Source organism: Ylistrum balloti, unplaced genomic scaffold, assembly GCF_031769215.1.
Source record: "Ylistrum balloti isolate Yb309-2 unplaced genomic scaffold, AGI_CSIRO_Ybal_v1 Utg369618, whole genome shotgun sequence".
In the NCBI taxonomy this organism is placed as follows: Eukaryota; Metazoa; Mollusca; class Bivalvia; order Pectinida; family Pectinidae; genus Ylistrum; species Ylistrum balloti.
The window spans coordinates 773,048-795,045 of record NW_026781890.1 but is presented as its reverse complement, the minus strand read 5'-3'; the positions used below and the strand labels follow the sequence as shown (position 1 = coordinate 795,045).

Here is a 21,998-nt window from a genome sequence, read left to right as displayed (position 1 = left end):
TCCATTATATCAAGATACCTGAACCTAATAAGATAATGTTCATAATCTTCAGTGATGTTTCATACATTACATAATTTGTTTGTCTCTATTTCCATCTATATAGCAGTTCCTTATTGGGTAGAATTTTGTTGTTACATTACATGATTGGTTTGTCTATATTGCCATATATATATAACAGTTATTTATTGGGTAGTATCTTGTTGTAGAGCTTCCATTTTGCATCTGATATGTTTATTTACGTTTCGTGTAATCTTTCAAAACACTTGCTTTATATACTTAATTCATCAATTTCTTTGTTTGTGTTATGTATTGTTTCATCTATTCATCATACATATGCCACTATCTTTTTAAACCTTTGTTTTTAATGAGGCAATTGCTTTCAGGCTCTTTGTCCACTCTTTTGGAATTGCTTGTCCTAATTGTATTATTTCACTAATCCTTTTTTTTTTTTTTTTTTGTTTTGTTTATTTTAAGTTTATTCAGTACGACCTTCTCATCTACAATTCCCCTGTCAGTTAAAATATCGTCTAATGATATGATTTTGCTATCTATCCGGTAATTGAACTTTAACGATTTATCATTACTTTTAATGTGTTTATTTCCCCCAAATTATTTCTTGCATTTTCCGCATCATAATTTTTTTTCCATGATTCTAAAATTCGTAAAAAAGACAAGAACATTATTTCCTAAATCATTGTTTTTAAGTCCCCAATATTCTTTTTGAAAATCAAGAAGTTGTCACCAAAGTTTTCAAAAATTGATTTTGGTATTGTTTTCCATTTTACGCTCGAACCATCAATGAGTCTATTTATCTATACTATTCTCTCATGTCTATGTGGCTTTTAATCCACCTGACAATGGTTATGGTTATATGCAATGACGTCGTATCTAAAATACAAAGCTCCTAGAATGACAACAAAAAATAGATCAAACATTTACATCAATACTCGCTTGTCTGTTGTGTTGAAACGAACTAGGATTTGTGATACAGGTTTAAGGAGTTGTTATATTGGACATTTCTGCTAACAAAGTGATGGTAATCAATGAATTCGATGCCTTTATAACTAATTATTGCGAAAGAATAACATCAGCATAATTTCAAAATGATTACATATCAAAATCAAAATAATGACAATAGAATTACGACAAAAAATCAACAAAATCATAATGATGACAACGGTACAATGACAACAGCATATTGACAATAGAACATCAGAGTATTGGCAATAGAGTATTGACATAAGATTACAGAATGACAACAGAGTAGCATCAATTCATAAGTGGCAGCAAAATACTGACACTGCAACGCCATTAGACTTATGACAATGAAATAATGTCACAAGCTAACAGGATAATGATTACATTATTACAACAAAATAATTACAGAATCACGAAAGTAAGTAAATGACAACAGAATATTGAGAGTAGAAAAAACGACATAAGAATAATGACAGAAGACTAACAACATTCTTACTCTCCAGAATAACAACAGCATAATTGACAATAGAGGAAAAACAACAGAAAATTTACAACAAATATTTTATAGTAGAATAATAACTGTAGAGTTCTGAAAAAAAGAATGATGACAAATGAAAACAACAAAAACTTATGAAATTAGGGTAAATAAACAAATAACAACAGATAATTCCAATAGAATAGATAATATCAAAATACAACACGATATTAACAACAGAACAACGAAATCTGTATAATGTTTTATTGAACAATGATAGCAGAATGATAACTAAAGTAATAATAGCAATTAAATATTGACAAGAGGAACGATAATTTAACAATAGGAACAGTATACTGAGAATAGAGAAACGACAGTAGAATAAAGACAAATGAAAGCGTCAATTGCATAATGATATCTAAATAACATAAGATTAATGACAGAACAATGACAACAGAATTAGGAAAATCATCATTTTTTTCTGCATTCCGAATGTGGTGGATAAGGAACTATTACTTTCGGAACATCTCATATTTCAAGATGGAAATAATTATTGGGGCCATGACCTCTGATGACCTAAATTCTGTCAAATGATAATTCGATATCGATAACTGTAAACATTTTTTTGATGATTTGAAACTGTGTTGTATACAAATATTGTAAGTGAGGTCGATGACAAAGTGAGGTCGGGTTTCTGTAAAAACAAAGGTCAATCTACCGACAACCAATCAATACTCTTGTTTAATCATTCAAAAACTTAAAAGTAACATTCAAGAAACAAATATTTCATAGTCATATTAGTGACTTCTATTTTCTTATTTAGAAATAATAATATCAGGGAATCAATTTGAAATAGTCACATCGTGAAGAAAAGCATGTTTTGTGTACCATCATCACGCTCTAGATGGCAATGTTGCAAACATCTGTATATAGCTTTGTGACAACAAAAGTAATCTCTTTATAATGTCGTCAGTCTGTTCCTATTCCTTAGGCAAAGGCGGAATACAAATTAAATGGATTAACTTGTTACAAAATAAATAAAACTTGTCATATTTAATTTGAAGTATATGAACGTAGCAATTTGTATAATGCATAGAGTATAAGTTCTATTCTAGGCAAGTCCTTAGCTGGTAGTATGTACATTAATCAAGTACTGCAAATATTTCATTTCACATGACATATGATATTTTAATGTCTTGAGGACTTGGGGCATAAACTGTTGCGAAATACCAATATGCATATTTTGTTTTATCTTCATTTCTATTTATTTATTTGTTTTTATTTTATTTATTTTTATTTCCTTTTTTTAAGGGGGGGTGTATTGTGTAAGATTTGTATGTGTTTCTGTTTTAATTTTTTCAGTGGGGAGGTTGTGGTTTTGGTTTTGTTGAGTACTGATGATTTGGTAGTCCGTTTCATGAGTTGTCTGCTATCAAAGCTTTGTTTTTCAATTGAGAAAGTTTGAATAGTAAAAATCATTAATGCAGATTTATTCAGGTCGAGGAAACACTTACATTATTGAATTTGATTTCATTTATTTTCTAGGACGAGGGACAGGTGTTCATTCGTGGTATAGCTGGTACAAATAAAAGTTTAACAATAGTTACGGGATTCTTTGACATTGGCGATTTTATGACCACTAACGGTAATAGAACACCAGAAATATATGCAAACTGGATCAAATTATTTGGGAGAATTAAAAATCCAGTTGTGTTTTACACAGACAGTCAAGATTTTGCAACGCTCTTTGATAATGTTCGCAAGGACTCAAAACATCTAACAAAGACAATCATTGTTAATCGAAACTCATTATGGAGTTTCCAAATCATGCCGAAAATTGCAAAAGTATTTTCAACTCCAGGTTATCCTTTACAGCATCCAAACACATTCATACCAGCCTACGCGGCGCTCACTCATTCAAAGTTTCCGGCTTTGGTTGATGCTATACAACAGAATTATTTTCCAACAGATTATTACACTTGGCTGGACATTGGATATTTCCGGGAAATTGTGAATAGAAATAAAACGTTCTGGTTGGAGGTTCCAAGTGATTTTGAGGCCACTAAAGTTGGTGTTACACGTGTATATGATTGTTTATACAAGGGTTTAACACCAAAGTATATAATACAGAAAAGTTTTAATTGGATTGGAGCAGGAATAATTCTCGGAAAGCCAGAGGTATTACTGAGATTTGCTAAGCAATACAAAGACGCAGTGATGAGATACCTAAACGACGGCCTTATGAATACAGAACAACCAATTATGTATTCAATGTATTTACCAGAGGAACGTAAAGCACATCCTTTAGATGTCGATCTCCATTTGTATATCCCGGGTACAAAGAAAGTTTTGTCTAGGAATCTGTGGTTCTACTTGGGCTATCTTATGTATCATGAAACATAACCTCTGAATGTACAAAGGATTTTGTTTTGATATTCAATCATTTCACTCCTGTACCACAGAATTGTTTTTAATTGAAACAAAAATACATAGTTCATCCATTATACTGATTGAAAAAAAACCAATATACATACATCAATTAATTTGTTGATATATGTGTTATCTTGCATTGTAACGTCAAATGAAGATAATAATTCAACTAAAATAATTTATTTTGAAAATTGAATGAAATGATGTATTCACTAATTACATCTAAAGTATTTGATGACATGCTACTGTTCCAAACTCCTTGAAATGACAAATTACGAGTTATAGGTCAATTGTTATTGTTGACGATTCGTTTTGTTTAATATTCATTACAACATGTAGACATGTTCGTGAGATTAATATTCTTTGTAAGACATTTATTTTTTATCTTTTATATGCAAACTACTGCAGCTTTGTCCGCATATAATTGTTGGCCTAATAAAGTTTGATCAGCATATCAGAGAATTTAGCTTGGTATTTTTTGGTCATTATATCCGTTTTTCATTTCGGTCTATTCAAGTATAAATACAATTTCACGGTGTTGATTACATCCTAAAAACTGACATCTCAAGAACACAAACACAGATTCATATGATTCACGAACATTAAAAGTTGCCTTCACCGCACAAAATCAAACGTTTTTACTGTCACTTAAGTAATGAAGGCCAATAAATAAAATACACTTTATATGAAACACATTTATTTAATCCAACTTCATCCTTAAGCGTTTTAACGATAATTTGGTTGTTCAGTGTGTGTTATATTAACGTACATTCTATCATATATGCCCCCTTTTTGTTAAATAAGCAAATGCGTATGAGGAATAGTTTGTTTAGTTTGGTTTCATTGGTCCTATTTTTACTATCTAAATATTTTAGGCTTATTATATATATACAAATCATATCAGGTCAGTTCCAGCACTTCGATTTTGATTATAGTTGTTTTTTTTTTTTAACCGTCGTGATATTATTTAGAACATAGTTTATGGTGTTTCAATTTTTTTTCAACTTTAAACTCGCTAAACTTTGAATTACTGTGTAACGTAGAAAACGTGTTCAGTAGAGGTTAGGTTACAGCATTTATCATCAATTCAATTAATCCGTTCCGGTTATCTAACCCGATGAATCAGGATGACCTATAGCTATTGTATGTCGTCAGTGATCGTGCACCTTCCGCTGGTTGTAAACGTTCTATTCAAGCGATGCCTTCTCCTTAACCAAAAGGCTCAGGGTAGGACTGTGGCATACTGATATAAAGGAATATCAAAGTTCTACCTATTAAACTTGGCATGAGATCAAGGTCACAGGGAGCCAAATTTGTTTAAATCTTTAAACGATTCATCTCAATAACCAAACGTCCAAGGGTGCTGATATTAGGTCCGTAGTACTTTCGGTTAAAGAAAAACCAAGGTTGTACAAATGAATGATCTGGACCGACTTCCATGGTCATAGATCAAATTCTTCAAACGAATTCTCAATAACCAAAATGCCCTTGATGCTGATATCAGGCTTGCAAATTGTTTGGGTAAATGGCTTTCAAATATCTTGAAGTGAATGACATTGACTCCTTATCAAGGTCGCATGTGTCAAATGTGTATAAATCTTTAAACAACTTTGTCTAAGTAACCAAAAGCGAATGATGATATAGGGCTTGTAATATGCTGGAACGGAGGGCTACTTAGTTTGTACCAATGAATACTGCTAATTCCCCGTTCTGGGTCAAAGCAGTGAAATGTATTAAAACAATTTTAAATGCTGTTTTTTCAGAACAACAACTGTTGGGATATTGTTATTAGGCCTGTAGCATGTTTAGAAAAACAGCTACCAACTTTGTACAAAACAAATACCTTGACGTAATTTTAATATCACAAAATTCAAATATGTTAAAACCTGTATACGTTTATATTTTTTCTTCTTTCTTTTTTTTAAAGTACTTATAAGACTGTACAATTGCAGGAAAACGACTTGGTGACGTGATGTTATGCCATGGTGCAGCATCCTTGGTCTTGTGTCTGTTGTCTGGGTCACAATTGTTTCTAAATCCCATTACTAGTCATGAACCATTGAGTGGATTTTAACCAAATATGATCAGAAGTATCCTTAGGGGAAGGGAACTCAAGTTTTAGACGTTAAATGTATTTGTAAGGGTTACTGCACTGGTCCCTTTCGTGATATTAATTTTGTCTCAAGATCTCTCTGTTTTTTACTGATTTTATTCAAACTTTATATTTTTTTAACCGATGTCTTTGAAACGGCTTTTAAATTTAGCATCAAGATAAATATCATTATTTCCTCCTCAACTTTGCCCTACACACACTGGTAAACGCACCCCTGATAGTAATAGATAAAATAAACGACCAAACAGGAAGAATGATATACAAACAAACTTCACATTTAAGACCCCGGGTCCAGTAAACATTATACATAAAGGGAACCTCGGGTATAAAAGTTATGGACTGATTTGCAGTCGGAGTCGGGTCTTGTACTCTGGCTGTTAGCATATGGAACCCTGTTAGGTATTGGGGATAATCAGTTCTCGATAGTTATTATACAGAACTGTTTATCCAACACTGGTTACAGGGTCTAAAACTGGAAATCCAAAACTCTCACACAACTGAAACCTCAGCACTCACATACATACATACAATAAAACACTACACACAAACATACAAACCAAACACACACTATGCAAATCCCCCAGCCCCACACACCCACCCCTAAGGTCGCATCTCATCCCACATCCTAAATAAATAGTATTGCGGGTGGTATATGATAGTATAAAGATTAGAACTCTACATCATTTCTTTAGTCCGCACAATACCCACCTGTCCTCCTACCTCACCTAGTAGCCTTCCTTTCCGATCATCCCTACCCTCTTAATTCCCTCCTTCATTACCCATTAACCTCCCCCCCCCAATAACACTTGGTCGGCCAACAAAACTATATCGTAACAAACCTACTTCATTAAGCACGTAGAATACTCCTACTAACACCCTCCACCTCTCCCGATACTAACCTCACAATCACAAATTATAACCATAAAAACGTTGGGAAGTTACAAGACGAAAGGAACAGTATGGATTACAGAAAGTATAGGCATTTGAAAAGCGGTTCGAGCTTGAAAGGAATGATAGGAAGGAAAAGAATAATTCCACCCGCATGGGTTACACAGAAAACAAAATCGCCAACAACACCATACTAACAACTAACCATTAACCCACAGTTAGATTAACATTAGGAATATTTATTAAGTAATTTCGATTGGACCTCAAAATTCAATAAACATATCGGATTTTACCGAGTATAGAAACCCCTTCTCCCTCTTAATCCTGACAACGGTCAGTTTTTGAATTTGGACAAGTAGCAAAGACGGCCCCACCCTACCTCATCTCTATATCCCACTCTCTCTCATCAATGACACTTTTCCCTTCCTACTCTTTCTCCTATCTGTTCTCGTCCGCTGATAGACCGAAAAAAAGGTAATAGTGGACGTAAAACTTATTTAAAATAAAAATAAAATCAATAGATAGGATGATTGGCATGTCTCTGTCCCAAAGCAGCCATCCAAGCGGCACTATGTCCTCACACAATATAAAAGTCAGATAGAGTAGAGTTAATCAGCACCTTACAACAGTTTCGCCCTTATTCTTCTCGTCGGTGATATCAAGACATTAAGATTTTAAAGCTATAAGACCATAAGATACTGGACGATTGTCCCGTGTGTAACAATTCCAGTATAAATTCTATTAGCATGAGTAATAAGTTGAAGAGACAAACAGGGTTAAGTATTCTTTTTTAAAGAAACATTGACATTTCAAACTCTACAATTTTTAGGTCTGGAATCAATAACGTATAGGTAGCAAGGTGAGAAGATCCCTGCTCTCAACTACAAAGTTCTTTCATCGAATGCTTGTGTGGGGTGTTTTCCGTTCATGGAAGGTATTTTTCTGTTTTGTTTCGAAAGGAAACATTTAAATATGAAGCAATTAAATCGTTGGTTGTTTGAGATGTGAAATGAAGTCTAAATATCACACTAATAATTATTATATCGTCTCCAATCACAAAAATCGTCACTCTCTCTCTCTCTCTCTCTCTCTCTCTCTCTCTCTCTCTCTCTCTCTCTCTCTCTCTCTCTCAAAAAGCGTTCTAGTCTTGTCTTTTTGATATACTTGAAAATAACAAGGACATGTATAACAGAAATGAAAATGAAAGATACTATATAAATAATCAGCTGGGATGGTATAGCGATTAAAACACACGGTACACGGTGTAAATATGTATACTTTCAAGAAGAAAAAGTCTTCGTGTGGTTAATAAATTTGTATATACAAACGTGTTTTTACTGCATGACGTATACGATGGCGTTTTTCCCTTTCTGTACTTTTGTTAACAGGGATGCTAGTAAACCTATGTAGAGACGTCCTTCAATCTTCAATCTCTGTCTACAAGTGTTCAATAATGTAAAATATTTGCAACTAAGACAATTTATCAACTTTTAAGGATTAAACATGCACATTTGTGTTCTTATTTATCAGTGCCTATGTGTATGCACTCTTACCTTCAGAACAGAACAAATAAATTTATGTCTTTTTCGCATACGTTCTTGAGCCGAATCGTAGTCACCGATTTCTGTGGCCGTACTTCTATCACAAAGCTCAGGGACTTGATACGAATATTATCTACTATATAGAGGGGAATTAGCTCAAGTGGTAGCGATAGGATTTTTATTACATTCCGACGAAGCATATCAGCTTTTCATATTTAAGCACAAAAGGCAGATATTGTCAATTTTAACCTGCCGATTTCTTGTAATGTCATTGGACAAATGATATATACATGTGTTGATTGTTTTCTATACATTCTCAGTAATTCATACACAACTAAATATTATTATGCATGTAAGATATGATTATGTTCATATATTATGTTTAGCATGATCGAACTTTTTATGTATTAAAATGAAAATTTCTGTAAAAATTCGATAATAAGAGCAATTTAGTAAGATACAATATTACAATTTTTACACAGTGTATTATTGACCTAATATGGTATAGACATGGTACATAATATTTTGAGTTCGAGTCCAATATAAAATTTAATTATTACCATATTTTTTCAACCTAATACAGTGAAACAAATAAAAAAAAAATAACGCAAATTCATATTCATGAAATTCCAGTTATCAACTTGAAATTACATACTTTTTTTGTGAGCATAAATCCTCCTTCATTTCCAAGATCAGGCATGCCCATCTTATATGAAAACAAAGTTTAAAAAGATCATTATTCAAATATTTCTTGACATGTGAAATTCCAGTAATTAACCCAATCTTTATTAGTCAGCATTGCATTCAAAATGATACATGAATTTCAAACGAGTAAATAGCTGTTTTAGTTTTTTTCACAACTTCGACAAGTTTCAGCAATGAGAATAGCATTTAATACAGGAAGTCCAATAAGGCAGAATTTATTGTAAACCATGATAAATAGTCAAACATTCATGGGGAAAATTCATATCTATATCAGTATATTCCGTCATACAGAGTGAAATGAGCATATTTTGTATTGAGTGAGAAAACCATTAGTAATCGACAAAAATAGCATGTTCACTCATTGAGCAAGTTCTTTGTGTCATAAGTTACTGACATAACTGATGATAATGTTAACGTGGCTTCACACCATTAAATTCTATCTATCTAAGTATGCAGTATACCGGTATAAACAAGAACAAAAGTTCTGATTGTGTATTGGAATACTTTTGTATGATTAATCATATTGAATCACTCCTTATAAAGAGTTGCTGGTACATTTATGGTTTTTCTAACTTGGTTTTCAGTTTAGCTTCTTTGTGGTTTATTTTCCAAGAAATGAAGTCATAACAACACAACTATTCCCGGCCTTGCCAAACTAACAATGAATCAAAAGTAAGCAAGATTCAGCTCTTGGGAAAGTACATTGATCAAATCTTTTGTATAAAGACTGGTTTTACAGACTATCAATAAAGTTTGATTTCATTCTTTATTTAAAAACAGAGATTATAGGCAAAGTTTTACTTTATTCAGAACAGATTACCAGAAAAGTTGATTAACATTGAATCATAATGTGTTGATATTTTTTAGCTAGCATTGGCAAAATAATTAAATTTTTAGAAAACCCTTAGTTTTAGCATGTATTTATTAAAAAGGAGAACATTTTCGACAAGACAAGTGTATCTAATACCATAACAAATTTTTCGTACAGATTTTGATAGTTGATTTTAGGATTTGACATCATAGATATTAAAAGTTAAAGTTTCCCTCAATTTTCAAATTGATACTGCTTTAGCAGCAACCACTAGGTTTTTTCATTTACCATTCTTATTGTATAAGAATTATCTCCTTTGTAAATGTGTAGTTGCAACTTTCTTGATATGCATAATTGGCCCTTAATCCAGGTTCTACCTGATTCATAAGTAATATCATTCTCTATGACAACACTTTTTTCAGAGTTTATCCATCTCAAGCTTAAAACACCGCTCATGGAAATTAGCAGTAAAGTATTCTTAATTTTTATATGCAGTGTATTTTAAAAATATGTGTAAGCTCTTGCATTTTGAACCATGAGGAATTGTGTCACTACTGTGGTATGTTGTGCGATGATTCTATCACATATATTATTTGTCACTGCTATGAAAGATATTGATATTTGAAATATTTAATAAGTTAGGCATAAATTTCATGACGTGGTTGAATAATTTATCAGACTTTGACTTAGCAAACACTTTCCTTTCTTGGCGGGTACTTTTAGCTGTGAAATTTTGAGAGAAGATTTGGAATATTTCAGACTAGTAAATTTAAGATTTCTGTATCAAATATTTAAAACTACTTAATTACACTATTATGATTTGCTATGTACATTTTTACAACTCCTTTTTAATGTTGATTGTGTCCTGATTGTATTTATTTTTTATGTAATCTTGAAGGACATAAAAGGAATAATAATAACTTAATAATAATATTATAGAAATGAAATCATTCTTTTGATTTGACGTCAACAGGGGAATATCTAAGAATTTTACATGTTTGGAAAAATGTCATGAAAAAATGAAGCTATCTAAAAATTTAGAATTTGGGAATAATGTTGCATTTTTTATTGCTGCTAAAAACTTTGAAGTGACATTGTGTATTAAAAATTGATTAATGAAACAAAGACATAAACAAATTTTAAAGTTTTGTGCAAATTTTAAACGTGTAATATTCCAAATTTTGGGAACAATTTAAGGCGTCAATAGAAAATATAGGAAAATGTTTATACAATAACTGTTAGCTTAAGAAGCACAATGGGTGGTAGTTTCATGTATGAGTTTGCTGAAGGTCAGAGGGGAAAATACACAGGTTTAAATTGATTTCTTCTAGATTTGTATATCTTATCTTTTTTTTTTAAAATCCTTTTTGAATTTTCAATTTTACTGGAAAATCTCTAAAGCAAAAGATATTTTAACTTTTGAAAACTAAGAAATGTATCTAAATCAGTTATGTAATATTTTGGTGGTGACTTGTCAAACCTGTCTGTTATAAAAATAAGACATCAGGGTCATTAATCATATACCTCAGTTAATAGTTCAATTACAGCGTCATGCTGATTTTATTGCAAAGACGAGAATTTTGAAAATTATTTCCACTCTCCCGTGAACATATTGTGGGTTGGAGACCCTGAACACCATGATTGGCAATAATGTCATGATATTCAATGATGAGACCAATTTTCTTGTTTGTAAATGTAAAAAATCAATGACATAGCTGAAATTTATAGATAATACAGAGATATAAATTGTAGTAAATTTCTACCAAAGGGGAAATGTGAAATTCAGATTTTAGTAAATCATCTTTAATCCTTCCATCCCTGAAATTTGAATCAATTTGATAAATTTTAGTCCCCTGTTTAGAGCCCTGTGGGTGGGGAGCATATAATTCCTAATTTTATGTAAAATTGATTAAATTTGGTTCAGGACTAACCAAAAAATCCCCAGCATATCCAGAGTCCAGTTAACATTACAAAGAAACAAAATTCTGTGAAGTGTACAATTGTCTTAAAGGTATGGAAATATGATGTACTTTAGTGTTACTTTAATTACAAGCTTTTCTTTGACTATGATTCAGTACTTTGACAGTTTAGTGCTAAAACCTGACATGAAATGGACTAATACGTGGTCTGTTCACACAGGTGATCTCTCAGTAGAGGTGATCTCTTTATACGGGCGGTCCTCGGTCTAGGTAAAAGGGTCAAAATTAAAAATTAAAAATCCAAGCAAACAAACATCAAAATCATCTTGAGACTTCATTGGATAATATCAAATTCTGTATTGTATACTCGATAAATTTTTGGTGATCAAGATAAAATAATGAAAGGCTATTTTTATAGCTTTTAGAACAATTGTAATTAATGCAGTTGTTATCCAATGTCCTATCCTGATGATGGGATTCACACTTCTGATCACTTTTTGACATTTTTTTATGACATCTACTGATCAAATTCCAGCATTCCATACTTATAGCAGACAATATTTGAACGAAGGTCTACATGTCTGTCAAGCAGAATTGTACTTCAACCAGCTTCAGCTATTTATTATTGATGCTGAGGCTCCAATTCTGTGTGCATCTGAGATCGCAGTTGGGAAGGTTGACATCATTGCATGTCTTCAAACAGAGTAATGTAAACAAAATTGGTGAAAGGCACATTCATTCATTTTCAGCAGAACGATACAATCTAGGTTTGTTTTTCAGTTTAAAGTTTGCTTTTGTGCTAGGAAGTAAATGTTTGATTCATTATTATGTTTAACATAACTGTAAACAATTTTTTGATGATTTGAAACTGTGTTGTATACAAATATTGTAAGTGAGGTCGATGACACAGTGAGGTCGGGTTCCTGTAAAATCAAAGGTGAATCTACCGACAACCAATCAATACTCTTGTTTAATCATTCAAAAACTTAAAAGTAACATTCAAGAAACAAATATTTCATAGTCATATTAGTAACTTCTATTTTCTTATTTAGAAATAATAATATCAGGGAATCAATTTGAAATAGTCACATCGTGAAGAAAAACATGTTTTGTGTACCATCATCACGCTCTAGATGGCAATGTTACAAACATCTGTATATAGCTTTGTGACAACAAAAGTAATCTCTTTATAATGTCGTCAGTCTGTTCCTATTCCTTAGGCAAAGGCGGAATACAAATTAAATGGATTAACTTGTTACAACATAAATAAATCTTGTCATATTTAATTTGAAGTTTATGAACGTAGCAATTTGTATAATGCATAGTGTATAAGTTCTATTCTAGTCAAGTCTTTAGCTGGTAGTATGTACATTAATCAAGTATTGCAAATATTTCATTTCACATGACATATCATATTTTAATGTCTTGAAGACTTGGGGCATAAACTGTTGCGAAATACCAATATGCATATTTTGTTTTATCTTCATTTCTATTTATTTATTTGTTTTTATTTATTTTTATTTATTTTTTAAAGGGGGGGTGAGGGGGGCGGGATATTGTGTAAGATTTGTGTGTGTTTGTGTTTTAATTTTTTCAGTGGGGAGGGTGTGGTTTTGTTGAGTACTGATGATTTGGTAGTCCGTTTCCTGAGTTGTCTGGTGTCATGTTTTTTTTATATTTCTTACAGAAATTCCGTTCCCTAACGAAGAAAGCAAACGAAGCCCTCAAGGCTGAAAGCATTGTAAGTAAAATGATAAATGATGTATTGGTCAGTTCTGGTTCCTTTATTCGTTGATTGAGGCATTACATGTAAATCAGTATAATGTTTCTTAACTGTCTGCTATCAAAGCTTTGTTTTTCAATTGAGAAAGTTTGAATGGTAAAAATCATTAATGCAGATTTATTCAGGTCGAGGAAACACTTACATTATTGAATTTGATTTCATTTATTTTCTAGGACGAGGGACAGGTGTTCATTCGTGGTATAGCTGGTACAAATAAAAGTTTAACAATAGTTACGGGATTCTTTGACATTGGCGATTTTATGACCACTAACGGTAATAGAACACCAGAAATATATGCGAACTGGATCAAATTATTTGGGAGAATTAAAAATCCAGTTGTGTTTTACACAGACAGTCAAGATTTTGCAACGCTCTTTGATAATGTTCGCAAGGACTCAAAACATCTAACAAAGACAATCATTGTTAATCGAAACTCATTATGGAGTTTCCAAATCATGCCGAAAATTGCAAAAGTATTTTCAACTCCAGGTTATCCTTTACAGCATCCAAACACATTCATACCAGCCTACGCGGCGCTCACTCATTCAAAGTTTCCGGCTTTGGTTGATGCTATACAACAGAATTATTTTCCAACAGATTATTACACTTGGCTGGACATTGGATATTTCCGGGAAATTGTGAATAGAAATAAAACGTTCTGGTTGGAGGTTCCAAGTGATTTTGAGGCCACTAAAGTTGGTGTTACACGTATATGTGATTGTTTATACAAGGGTTTAACACCAAAGTATATAATACAGAAAAGTTTTAATTGGATTGGAGCAGGAATAATTCTCGGAAAGCCAGAGGTATTACTGAGATTTGCTAAGCAATACAAAGACGCAGTGATGAGATACCTAAACGACGGCCTTATGAATACAGAACAACCAATTATGTATTCAATGTATTTACCAGAGGAACGTAAAGCACATCCTTTAGATGTCGATCTCCATTTGTATATCCCGGGTACAAAGAAAGTTTTGTCTAGGAATCTGTGGTTCTACTTGGGCTATCTTATGTATCATGAAACATAACCTCTGAATGTACAAAGGATTTTGTTTTGATATTCAATCATTTCACTCCTGTACCACAGAATTGTTTTTTAATTGAAATAAAAAATACATAGTTCACCCATTATACTGATTGAAAAAAAAACCAATATACATACATAAATTAATTTGTTGATATATGTGTTATCTTGCATTGTAACGTCAAATGAAGATAATAATTCAACTAAAATAATTTATTTTGAAAATTGAATGAAATGATGTATTCACTAATTACATCTAAAGTATTTGATGACATGCTACTGTTCCAAACTCCTTGAAATGACAAATTACGAGTTATAGGTCAATTGTTATTGTTGACGATTCGTTTTGTTTAATATTCATTACAACATGTAGACATGTTCGTGAGATTAATATTCTTTGTAAGACATTTATTTTTTATCTTTTATATGTAAACTACTGCAGCTTTGTCCGCATATAATTGTTGGCCTAATAAAGTTTGATCAGCATATCAGAGAATTTAGCTTGGTATTTTTTGGTCATTATATCCGTTTTTCATTTCGGTTTATTCAAGTATAAATACAATTTCACGGTGTTGATTATATCCTAAAACACTGACATCTCAAGAACACAAACACAGATTCATATGATTCACGAACATTAAAAGTTGCCTTCACCGCACAAAATCAAACGTTTTTACTGTCACTTAAGTAATGAAGGCCAATAAACAAAATACACTTTATATGAAACACATTTATTTAATCCAACTTCATCCTTAAGCGTTTTAACGATAATTTGGTTGTTCAGTGTGTGTTATATTAACGTACATTCTATCATATATGCCCCCTTTTTGTTAAATAAGCAAATGCGTATGAGGAATAGTTTGTTTAGTTTGGTTTCATTGGTCCTATTTTTACTATCCAAATATTTTAGGCTTATTATACATATACAAATCATATCAGGTCAGTTTCAGCATTTCGATTTTGATTTTAGTTTTTTTTTTTTTTTTTTAACCGTCGTGATATTATTTAGAACATAGTTTATGGTGTTTCAATTTTTTTCAACTTTAAACTCGCTAAACTTTGAATTACTATGCAACGTAGAAAACGTGTTCAGTAGAGGTTAGGTTACAGCATTTATCATCAATTCAATTAATCTGTTCCGGTTATCTAACCCGACGAATCAGGATGACCTATAGCTATTGTATGTCGTCAGTGATCGTGCACCTTCCGCTGGTTGTAAACGTTCTATTCAAGCGATGCCTTCTCCATAACCAAAAGGCTCAGGGTAGGACTGTGGCATACTGATATAAAGGAATATCAAAGTTCTACCTATTAAACTTGGCATGAGATCAAGGTCACAGGAGCCAAATTTGTTTAAATCTTTAAACGATTCATCTCAATAACCAAACGTCCAAGGGTGCTGATATTAGGTCCGTAGTACTTTGGGTTAAAGAAAAACCAAGGTTGTACAAATGAATGATCTGGACCGACTTCCATGGTCATAGATCAAATTCTTCAAACGAATTCTCAATAACCAAAATGCCCTTGATGCTGATATCAGGCTTGCAAATTGTTTGGGTAAATGGCTTTCAAATATCTTGAAGTGAATGACATTGACTCCTTATCAAGGTCGCATGTGTCAAATGTGTATAAATCTTTAAACAACTTTGTCTAAGTAACCAAAAGCGAATGATGATATAGGGCTTGTAATATGCTGGAACGGAGGGCTACTTAGTTTGTACCAATGACTACTACGAATTCCACGTTCTGGGTCAAAGCAGTGAAATGTATTAAAACAATTTTAAATGCTGTTTTTCAGAACAACAACTGTTAGGATATTGTTATTAGGCCTGTAGCATGTTTAGAAAAATAACTACCAACTTTGTACAAAACAAATACCTTGACGTAATTTTAATATCACAAAATTCAAATGTGTTAAAACCTGTATACATTTTCTTTTTTTCTTTCCTTTTTTTTTCTTTTTTGTTTTTGTTTTTGTAAAAGTACTTATAAGACTGTGCAATTGAAGTTTAGCTCATTTCGTTAAAAGGACTTGGTGACGTGATGTTATGCCATGGTGTAGCATCCTTGGTCTTGTGTCTGTTGTCTGGCTCACAACTGTTTCTAAATCCCATTACTAGTCATGAACCATTGAGTGGATTTTAACCAAATATGATCAGAAGTATCCTTAGGGGAAGAAAACTCAAGTTTTAGACGTTAAATGTATTTGTAAGGGTTACTGCACTGGCCCTTTTCATGATATTAATTTTGTCTCAAGATTATTCTGTTTTCAACTCATTTTATTCAAACTTTTATATCTCTTTTTAACCGATGTCTTTGAAACTTGGCAGGCTTTTAAATTTAGCATCAAGATAGATATCACAATTTCCTCTTCAACTTTGCCTTACAGCACTCTCGTCGATTTAAGTTATATATATATTATAAACAACTCAAATACTTTTAAAACCTTCGGTTTGATCAAACAATGTGATAGTCTTTCTTTGATTTAGTAGTAACAGAAAATATATCATTTGGTAACTCAACACAGGTTCCTTTGCCAGTTGTACTCCAAAGACGGTGAATAGACATTCCATACGTAAAATTTCCAGACAGGAAGAATTATATTTAGAACCTTGAAAAGTGAAGATAGAAATTGAACTGCTTATCTGTTAGTTCGTTTATTGATTCGACCGGTTTGTCCGTTAGAACTACATAAAAGAAAGGCCCCTAATGTCTGACACCAGCCTAGACTCTATAGTGATTTTAGTTTGTACAGCTCTCTAGTTCCGTCTAAGCTTACGATTGGCTACAGATCTATGAATGATCAAGTTCAACATTTGATTATGTACACGATGCAACAGCGATGAGAAGGTTAAATGTGATTCCAAATACCCAGAACAATAATATAATATCAACGTACGCCCCTTGACTCCTGACAAACAATGACCAGCCTAATTAATAACATAAATAATATTACTGAATATACCATGCCTACAACGGGGAAAATATCACCCAATCCAGAATAATTTAGAGGTATAAGGCCGAAACAAACTTCTAAATAATGACGCACCAGACACGAAATAGAGGAAGACGAGCCAGTCAGCTACATGTAAGCCTCTGCCAGACTGTCGTATAATACGAAGGAACTTTGATACACATTAACAAACCTTGAGAAATCAGCACAATCAACCTTCATCAAATAAAACTAAAAGACAAAAAATATAAGTTATAACAGAGTCAACATCATGATCAATACAGTATTAAAAATATATTATTCATAAATCATGAGCACCAAATGTACTTTGCCTACGAAGCGCAAACTTTTTATCTTGTTATATGATGTAATATATTAAGACGATCTTGCCACAACGACAAGTATTAAATGAAAATTGATGTTCTGTTTGTATGTTTTGTTTGTTTATAAGTGCTGTTAGTTGATAATTCAAACCAAGCCCCCAGACTAGCTTTTTATCATGGAGCCAACTCGCACGTACAGTGTTCTGTACGCTTACGTCATGTCGAGAATTCCGTAAAATGTATTGTTCAAAATTTATCAATAGTTCAACCACACTGAAATATGTAGTAATCATATTGTTATTAAAAAATAAACTAATTTTGGATGCTTTTAAAATAGCGATTTGAAAGATCGCGGCATTATTTACTCAGAAAATTGCCGCTAGAGGGCTCTAACTCTTTTCGATATTTTAGCCAATGAGAAGGCCAGGATCGGTAAATTTTGTCTGAAAGGCCGTCGCAATAGGCTATGCGTACTGAGTACGTTTAGCCTAAAAATACATTGCTATATCGCTAAATTTAATCATATGCTTCGAAATGCACGTGCAGTATGTTATTAGGCTATTACAGACTGACACCTACGCATAGAGTGGTGTATAGGTAAGTTAATTACAAATAAACATATCCCCAAAATATTAGCCAATCAATGACGTTGAAGAATACAAGCTGAAGTGAATCACCGGGAATACCCCTATAAACAAAATGGAGTCTATGATTACAACACACACGTTCTTCAGCACGGAACATGAATACACGTGCAAATCGGAAGTATCTGAATCAAAATAATTTACATTCCAAATACTAAAACTAATTAAAAGTGTTAACTATTAGCCAATAATGTATACATTAACATTAAATAAGCCCAAATATAGGATTTATTTTTTTTTATTTTTAAGTATAATCCGTAAAGCTATTTTTTTCATTCACATTTTTCAACAAAGTCTATGTTTTTTTGGTTGATTGTTTAATTTGATATCTTGTGCAGTAAAGTTTTATATTGTGCTATTACTGGGGTAAATATAAACCCCCGAAAATAAATATATATCTACAAATAAATTTCGATGTTCATGAACCACATCATCCAACGTTACTGTGCACTGGCTCATATACACTATGATGTATAAAAGTGAGAGTCACGTTGTATGCGCAATGTGTGAAAAAAATAAGAAAATACCAAAATTTCGACGTAATCATAATCCAAACTCAAGTTTAATAAAGTAGGGCAAACTATGAAAAGAATTTTTACATGGGGACTCCAGTTTTGAAAAGATTTATTTGGAGGGTTTTTTTTTTAGCAAAATGGTATATAAAGACAGCAACGTTAATTAACTATAATTGATGCAGCATTTCGATTCAAAATATTCTATAATACAATCATCGTACAGAATATTGACTCATTGACTGCTATTGATAAATGTAAGTCATAAATCTTACTGAGAAATAAAATGTACGAGTTCAATTAATTCTAGAATTGCTCTGTACTATGTATTTATATTGGATAGAAGCATTGCCACAGTAGAGAAAAATGTCTTTTAAAAGAATTCTGTGGTTAATCAATTTCTAATCATTGTCCTTCTTTCCTTAGTGTAATGGGTTACTTTTAGATATACGGTAGATGTTGTTGATCCCGTGTAATCCGAATCGTTGATGAAGAGTTTTCAGTTGTCAATCTTCAAATTTTAATTGCTACAGTAATAATCAATTGTTTTTTTCACCAAATATGCTCTTTTATTTACTAATACATAAAATGTGATGTTTTTATTCATAAGATATTGTTGACCTGAATTTTAACATTCTGATTTCTATGATGATAATTGAAGGTGGTTATCTTTTGTGATTTTGAACATGGATATTTATGCTATTACGTGTTCAAATTTGAAATAAGTCCAACATGCTATGTACCGTACAATTACGAACTAGTAGATGTGTAACCTCTATGTAGGCTACAACAGATCCCCATATAACCAGACTGCACGGGTCTCAGAGTCAAAGGCTGGTAAATCACCCATCCATGACTGCTCCCATTCTACCTATGCACTAACGTGCCTACGCCTCGACCAGCGCTAAGGGGACGTGAACCATTATATCTGTAGAAATAAAAATACAGCTGCAAATGAACCAAAGACCTTCATAATCTCACCATATTTCTGGTTTTTCGTGAACATTTTAAACATGAATAAATCTCGTTAGGTTGGTTTTATTAGCTACATTGAAGTCTATGTGAAACTGTGTACCATGTATGCAAATGAGTGTACACCCACACAGACAATTTATGGAACCATATGATAGATGCACAAAAGGTAGGATGGTTGGGATGGTGTCAGGAGCTGGAGACTATCTAGAGCGTTGGAAGGGGACACAGTGAGGTTCCTCTTCTGAATATCAGAATCCTGTGCAAATAATCATACACCACACACTGGTAAACGCACCCCTGATAGTAATAGATAAAATAAACGACCAAACAGGAAGAATAATAGACAAACAAATTTCACATTTAAGACCCCGCGTCCAGTAAACATTATACATAAAGGGAACCTCGGGTATAAATGTTATGAACTGATTTGCAATCGGAGTCGGGTCTTGTACTCTGGCTGTTAGCATATGGAACCCTGTTAGGTATTGGGGATAATCAGTTCTCGATAGCTATTATACAGAACTGTTTATCCAACACTGGTTATAGGGTCTAAAACTGGAAATCCAAAACTCTCACACAACTGAAACCTCAGCACTCACATACATACATACATACAATAAAACACTACACACAAACATACAAACCAAACAAACACTATACAAATCCCCAAACCCATAGTTTAGAACTCTACACCGGGTGGTATATGATAGTGTATAGTTTAGCACAATACCTACATGCCCTCCTACCTCACCTAGTAGCCTTCCTTTCCGATCATCCCTACCCTCTTAATCCCCTCCTTCATTTTCCCCCACAACACTTGGTCGGCCAACAAAACTATATCGTAACAAACCTATTTCATTAAGCACGTAGAATACTCCTACTAACACCCTCAACCTCTCCCGATACTAATTTCACAATCACAAAATATAACCATAAAAACGTCGGGAAGTTACAAGACGAAAGGAACAGTATGGATTGTAGAAAGTATAGACATTTGACAAGCGGTTCGAGCTTGAAAGGAATGATAGGAAGGAAAAGAATAATTACACCCGCATGGGTTAAACAGAAAAAAATCGCCAACAACACCATACTAAAAACTAACCATTAACCCACAGTCCGTCGGATGGGACTTAAAGCGGTGGCCCGTGTGAGAGTGTCCAACTTGCACGATAAAGGCGTGAAAACGCCGGTCCAGAGGTTAGAGTTAGATTAACATTAGGAATATTTATTAATTTCGATTGGACCTCAAAATTCAATAAACATATCGGATTTTACCGAGTATAGAAACCCCTTCTCCCTCTTAATCCCGACAACGGTCTTCTTACAGCGTCGTGCTAAATGGTAGGCTAGGTATACCATTAGGAACGGGGATCGCCTTCTAAATTGTAGTTTTTGAATTAGGACAAGTAGCATAGACGGCCCCACCCTACCTCATCTCTATATCACACTCTCTCTCATCAATTCTACTTTCCCCCTCCTACTCTTTCTCCTATCTGTTCTCGTCCGCTGAGAGACCGAAAAAAGGTAATAGTGGACGTAAAACCCATTAAAAATAAAAATAAAATCAATAGATGGGATGATTAGCATGTCTCTGTCCCAAAACAGATATCCAAGCGGCACTATGTCCTCACACAATATAAAAGTCAGATAGAGTAGAGTTAATCAGCACCTTACAACAGTTTCGCCCTTATTCTTCTCATCGGTGATATCAAGACATTAAGATTTTAAAGCTATAAGACCATAAGATACTGGACGATCGTCCCGTGTGTAACAATTCCAGTATAAATTCTATTAGCATGAGTAATAAGTTGAAGAGACAAACAGGGTTAAGTATTCTTTTTTAAAAGAAACATTGACATTTCAAACTCTACAATTATTAGGTCTGGAATCAATAACGTATAGGTAGCATGGTAAGAAGATC

General features: G+C 32.9%; 2 protein-coding genes across 2 annotated transcripts; both read left to right on the top strand.

The window, feature by feature from the left end:
- Nucleotides 1-2,357: 2,357 nt before the first annotated feature.
- LOC132549116 (uncharacterized) lies at nucleotides 2,358-3,856 on the top strand. The gene is made up of 2 exons (XM_060213039.1): nucleotides 2,358-2,402; nucleotides 2,999-3,856. Exons 1-2 carry the CDS (start codon nucleotides 2,358-2,360, stop codon nucleotides 3,854-3,856), a joined length of 903 nt encoding a protein of 300 aa, XP_060069022.1.
- Nucleotides 3,857-11,196: 7,340 nt separating this feature from the next.
- LOC132549106 (uncharacterized) lies at nucleotides 11,197-14,674 on the top strand. Its single transcript, XM_060213027.1, has 4 exons — nucleotides 11,197-11,230; nucleotides 12,396-12,535; nucleotides 13,548-13,601; nucleotides 13,817-14,674. The coding sequence occupies exons 1-4, from the start codon at nucleotides 11,197-11,199 to the stop codon at nucleotides 14,672-14,674; spliced, it is 1,086 nt and encodes a 361-aa protein (XP_060069010.1).
- The last annotated feature ends 7,324 nt before the right edge of the window (nucleotides 14,675-21,998 follow it).